The 5,809-nt window shown below is 41.6% G+C and overlaps 1 protein-coding gene across 1 annotated transcript; it reads right to left on the bottom strand.

Annotated features, from left to right (window-relative positions):
- Nucleotides 1-3,029: 3,029 nt before the first annotated feature.
- On the bottom strand, nt 3,030-5,520 carry LOC104448863 (probable cinnamyl alcohol dehydrogenase 6). Its single transcript, XM_039315294.1, is given in 8 exon segments — nt 3,030-3,419; nt 3,518-3,671; nt 3,796-4,025; nt 4,028-4,083; nt 4,757-4,973; nt 4,976-4,983; nt 5,186-5,299; nt 5,415-5,520. Coding segments are annotated over 8 exon segments (1,077 nt in total). The 5' UTR covers nt 5,510-5,520; the 3' UTR covers nt 3,030-3,216.
- Nucleotides 5,521-5,809: the final 289 nt, after the last annotated feature.

Genomic DNA, 5,809 nt, shown 5'->3' with positions numbered 1-5,809 from the left:
AGAGGAGACAACACCAAACTGGGAAGTGGCAGGGATGGTGGACCGGATCCGAGAGAAAAGGAAAAAACTTTCGCGCCTGACTTTGACCCGCTGCAGTAGAGATGCCAATAGGCCCGCTGACTGGCTTGCAAGGGCCCAAAGATAGCATTACCTACCTCCAAACTGGGTGAGCTACCCCCCGATCGGTTTAATCGATTTACTTAGCGCTGATGTTATTACCCCGAACTTATCCAAGTAAATGAACAGAAGGAGCACTTTTGACCCCAAAAAAAAAAAGGATAAAGGTGTCACTAGTGTACTAATTTAGGGTTTAGTAGTAAAAAAAATTAGTTTGAGGTAAATTTAACATAAATATACCAATTTGAGATTTATCGTGGTATTACTCCTAACATCGTGAAAGTCGAGATTTTATTGAAAGTATCGATTGCATGAATGAACTAAGCAAAATCCAATCATTATGAAGATATTTAATATCATTCAATATAATGGAATTGTTGTCCAGCTTATCGAATATCATCAATCATCAAATTCCTCTAAGAGAAATATCATTGTCATGATACAATGATCATAACTCGTGAAATAGGTTTGTTGAATACGTCAAACAATAGCTCTTTAGTTAGAAAAGAGTTTTCACATACTCTCAATAAAATGCTATTGATTCAATCATTAATGTGGGAAAGAAATTTGAAGACTCGTCATATGTCACACTATTTGGGTCAAAGGCTTTGAGAGTCATTAGCAATAGGTACGGATTCACTAATCTGAGAGGTCTTTCCAAAAGATTGTACTGTGGCCTTCATTGCAATTTCAACAATGGATAAGCATCATTGGCTAATAAATGAAATAATCAATGATCATCATCTTCGACAAGTTTACAAGTCAAGAAATCTAAAGATGAGATGAGATAAAAATAACCTTGCTCTCACTTGTTCTAGCGATTGGACTCGATGTGAAACTCACATGTTGGCCCAGACAATCCCAATATGGAGAAACTTGATTAAGAGATGCAATGTAAGCTTAGTGTTAGGGTTAAGTATGAAAGGCTCATTGGCTCAAAAAAAATATTTCAAGAGGTTTCGAAATTGCTGATTATTTGAACATCATTATTAACTTCATTCCTTATGAGATTCTTTCGTTCATGGGCATTTCATCAGTTTCAAGAGTCTACATTACGTGGGCACATTTGTCTGAACATATGAGAGTTTTGCTATTTATCAAACATTGGATTGGAATGCCATATAAATTATTTCCTTTGTTTCTCAAATTTTTTTTTCATATATATGGGCATTTGTCGTGTTCTTACATCGCGTTGCTTTTTCTTTTCTTTTTCATGCCCCAACTTTTCCATTCCCTTTTTCATTTCATACTTTTGGCTCCTCCATTCAAAAACTATATATCTTAATTTCATGATTTTTTTTTTATAAGAGTGTTATGGACTCTCAACACTCCTTATCTTTGGTTCTTGCTTTTGGTAAATCACTTGTCTTGCCCCAATATCTAGAGATGATCATCAACTAGAATAAGAAGAATGAATTAGTATGCTCAGAATTGGCTACACAAAGGGTATCAGTGTAGGATAGAGAAACAAATGTTCTTCATCATTTTGGAATGTCTCAAACTTCGAGTTGACTTTACCAGAAAGATTCCGCAAGAAAGTTGACGCACGTGAAGGCAGAGAAATCTCTCAAATTGGCTCCACAAAGCGTGTCGGTGTAGGATAGAGAAACAAATGCTCTTTGTCACTTTGGAATGTCTCAAACTTCTATTTGACTTTACCAGAAAGATACCACAAGAAATTTGATGCATGTGAAGGCAAAGAAATCTTACTCGCCTCTTGAACCAAATTGAGGTGAAAAAGCAGAATGAGTCAGCATGAAAGCGAGTGAGGGCAATAGAGAGTTAAGAGACTCAACTAAAAGTAGGTTAAATTTAAGTAAGTTGTAAACCTATTCAACACCTATATTATTAACATATTTATTGAATATAAGTAATACATAAACAATTCAATCCATCAAATATGGGTTAAAATATATATATATATATATATATATGACCAATTTTGACAAGTCTACTTGTAACTCACTAATTAATGGTATGGTTGCAAAAAGTTTCCTCTAATCAAAGATGGAGGAAAATATTACGCATCTCACTAATTCTAGATAGCTAACGGTATCTAGCACATTTGCCGTTTTTTATTTTTTATTTTTAACGAGCAAATACAACTTAAGTAGGTAAATCTCGAATCCATGATATATCTAGTAAAGCATGAGCCAAAGTCTAGGTAAAGTACTTTATGTAAGATTTATCTTATTGGTGTAGTGCAACGACATCTTTCTACTACGCATACCTCGATTAAAATTATCTTAATACTGACCATGTTATTAAGAAAAATTCGACCTATAGTTTCCTCTCTAATGAAAACAATACACGAATGCATACGTCCTTATTAAAAATTGACCTTTACTTATGGTACGAAAGGATTTGGACATGAGGGTTTTGAGTCCACTTTATTGCTTTAGTAGAGCCGTGCCCTTCAAACAGACGCGTATCTAAAACATATAGTCATATGCAATTGCTTGCTTCTCATCTCGAAATTGGTCCTTACGAGTCTAAGAAATTCTTGCTTCCACTCCTCAACGTCAACCTAAATATGGGCTAGAGACTCGCCACGTGGCGTTTGAGGGTCCCACTTCAGTTCCCGCCTCATTGAGAGCGGCTTCTCGATCGCACAGATTCATGCATGATTCACGATGCCACGCGTTCATCGCATCATATCGAACTACCATGTATAGAGCCACATTTCTTTGGGGATAGCGAGAACCAGGAAACGAGAGTACTGTGTTGTCAGCAATGTTAACTGCCTTCGATAGTCAAGTTTCCATGACGTTTAGGCCTTTTTTGATTTTGTATTTGGACGGTTTATAAGCATAGATAAGGCCCATACGGTAAACTGCCATCCAAATGCTTTAAGCCCATATAGAACTTGCGAAGCTTTATTTCATTTCTTGTCATTTCTTTTTATTGTTTCTTATGAAAATCGGACAAGGGCTTGTTGCAATATAAGCTCTAAAAGTGTAGGATGAATGACTAGGATGAGGTGAATGATTACGACTGAAAGGCCAACAGATGGCAAAGACAAATATAGATAACTAGTGTCTGCAATTATGGGAGTAGTGATTTGTATCCGATAAGCTCCAAGCCTGGCTCACACCATCTTCAAATATTCGATATCCTCCCCGCGATGTCGATCACGAACCGGTATCTCACATCGTTCTTGGCAAGGCGGTCCATGGCCTCATTGATCGTGTCTGGGGCGATGACCTCGACGTCACAAGTGATGTTGTGTTTGCCGCACAAATCCATCATCTCCTGCGTATCTCTCATCCCTCCTGTCATGCTACCTTTGACACTCCTTTTACCTAATTTAAACACACACAAAAAAAATTCCCAGGAAAATAGTTATTATAGTGAATTTATAATTGACATGTTAGAGCTAAAGATTAAGAGGGAAATTTACCGAAAATTAGAGGGAAGGGAGGCAATTCGAGGGGCTGATCAGGTGCACCCACCGTGACCAAAGTTCCATCCACTTTGAGCAACTCCAGGATGGGCCCAAGAGAGTGCTGAGCCGATACCGTGTCCAAAATGAAATCCAGGCTCCTCTTCCCGGCCTATAAAACAGCCCAATAAAATCAATTTAAGATTGATAAAACGCATCGCCTTTCTTCAGCATAAATTAGTATAGGTTCGACTCATTCTTTAACGTGCCAAGACCGACCAAAACTAAGGTCAAACCTGCATTTGCTGAGAATTGGTGCTGACAATGAAGTCATCAGCACCCAAGCGCCCCTTGGCCTCTGTCTCTTTCGATGGGGATGTGCTGAGGACCGTGACATGGTGGCCGAACGCCTTCCCGAACTTAACCGCCACGTGGCCAAGCCCGCCGAGCCCCACCACCCCCATCTTCTTACCCGGCGAGCCCAGCATGCCGTTGTCCTTCAGCGGGCTGAACACCGTGATTCCGCGCACAGCAGTGGTGCCACCGAGTCCATGGGTAAGTTCTCGGGTATGCGCACCACATATCTGCACAAGCAAGCGACCCGGACCAAAGGATTTCAAGTTAGTGCAATCATCGAGCGAGCTAAGTTTTAGACCTATTCAACCAGATAGATCGTATCAAACGGTCTATCGTGTTATGTTGTCCTCTGGATTGACGAGCATGGCTTTGTTACTCAATCTCGTCCATTCCATGAAATCGGAGCCTAAAAGGGCTGAACATGGGTCGAAAGGGGTCACCAGATTGAACTGACTTTTCTGTCCAACGTTTTCACAGTCCCCGTACATAGGTCTATTATTATTTTTTCGTAAGTTAGTTTAATCAGAATGATAAAACAACTTATATTTAGGTCTACCTAATCATGTGACGAATAGAACGGAAGTGGCAGTTCATAATCAACATGGTCAAAAGATCCATAGGCTCCCCTGTTTTTGAGTTCAATGCCATTCGCGTCAGTCTTTTTTTTTTTTTTTTTGGAATTTACTCTCCCTGAGTTCAGCGAGATGGTGAAGACATATAAAGTACGAAGCGCAAAAACTCACATGAATTGCGTGCATTGGAATCTCTTCCATGGAAATCCGACAACAATAGTTCATAGAGATTCCGATTACACGTGCATTGTACCGTCTCTGTCTTTCAATCGAACAAAAACAATAAAGAAACGAACAAAAATTGGAAAGAGAGAAGGCGAGAGGTTACCGGTAATCGGCGACGATGACGTTGGAGTAGCCACCATAGGTGATGGAGCCGTCCCAGAAGATGCCGTTGTACGTGAACTGCATCTGGTCGCAGTAGTTCTCCTGGGAGTCGGCACAGAACTCGCACTTGAGGCAGGAGGCCGCCAGGCAGCCCACCCCAACACGGTCCCCGATCTTGAACTTGCCCGCGTTGCATCCCACCTTAATCACCACCCCGTTATTTCATGCCTGTTTCATTCGTCATGCGCGATCCAGTTAGCTCACCATATCCCAGCAGCAATAAACAAATCCAATCACACTCCCTATTGGAATGAGATGAGGACAGTGCCAAGCTCGAAGCGGGCCGAATTTTGTCACTCGGACTCGTCCATTTTTTCAAGGCAAAAGTGCATATTGATTTATGAACGCGAGAGAGAGAGAGAGAGAGTACCCAGGGACAACAGGGTACATGGTGATGCCCCACTCGTTCTTGGCATAGTGGAGATCGGTGTGGCAAATTCCGCAGTACAAGACCTCGATCGTCACATCGTTCACGCCATTCTCTCTGTTTAGTCATCAGAACAAAAGCAAAAAGCCATCATATCACTCGCTTCAGAGCTATCTACAAATGCAGACTCAAGTGCTTCATTAAGCGCACCAACCCGACACTCCCGACCCACCTGCGTTTGAAGGTATAGGGTTTGATCTCGCCGGAGGAGTCGTAGGCAGCCCAGCCGGACACCGAGAGCGTGTGGTTCTGAGTCTCTTGAGCCATCGGACGATCAGAGAGAGACACGTCGAACCCTAATAACGGCAGTGCTGCCGAAGATGCTTCCTCACCTCGGATCTCTCGCTATTACAACTAAAACCCTGTGACTAAGTGCCGTACTCTGCATCGGCGCCTCTTGCCTTTGCACGGGGAGGGGCTTTTATAGCCAGCCGGGCAGGTTCCACGAATTGAGACGGGTGTTGACCCTGCCCTTTACTTTAGAGAAGACTCGAGACGTCATGATCAAACTACCAACTACTTCAAAGTGTGTTTCAAGTGAGGGGCTGCGAGCGAGTGGGAACGAAA

Source organism: Eucalyptus grandis, chromosome 6 (assembly GCF_016545825.1).
Source record: "Eucalyptus grandis isolate ANBG69807.140 chromosome 6, ASM1654582v1, whole genome shotgun sequence".
Taxonomy (NCBI): Eukaryota; Viridiplantae; Streptophyta; class Magnoliopsida; order Myrtales; family Myrtaceae; genus Eucalyptus; species Eucalyptus grandis.
The sequence above is the reverse complement of the archived record's forward strand: the minus strand, read 5'-3'. Positions and strand labels throughout refer to the sequence as shown.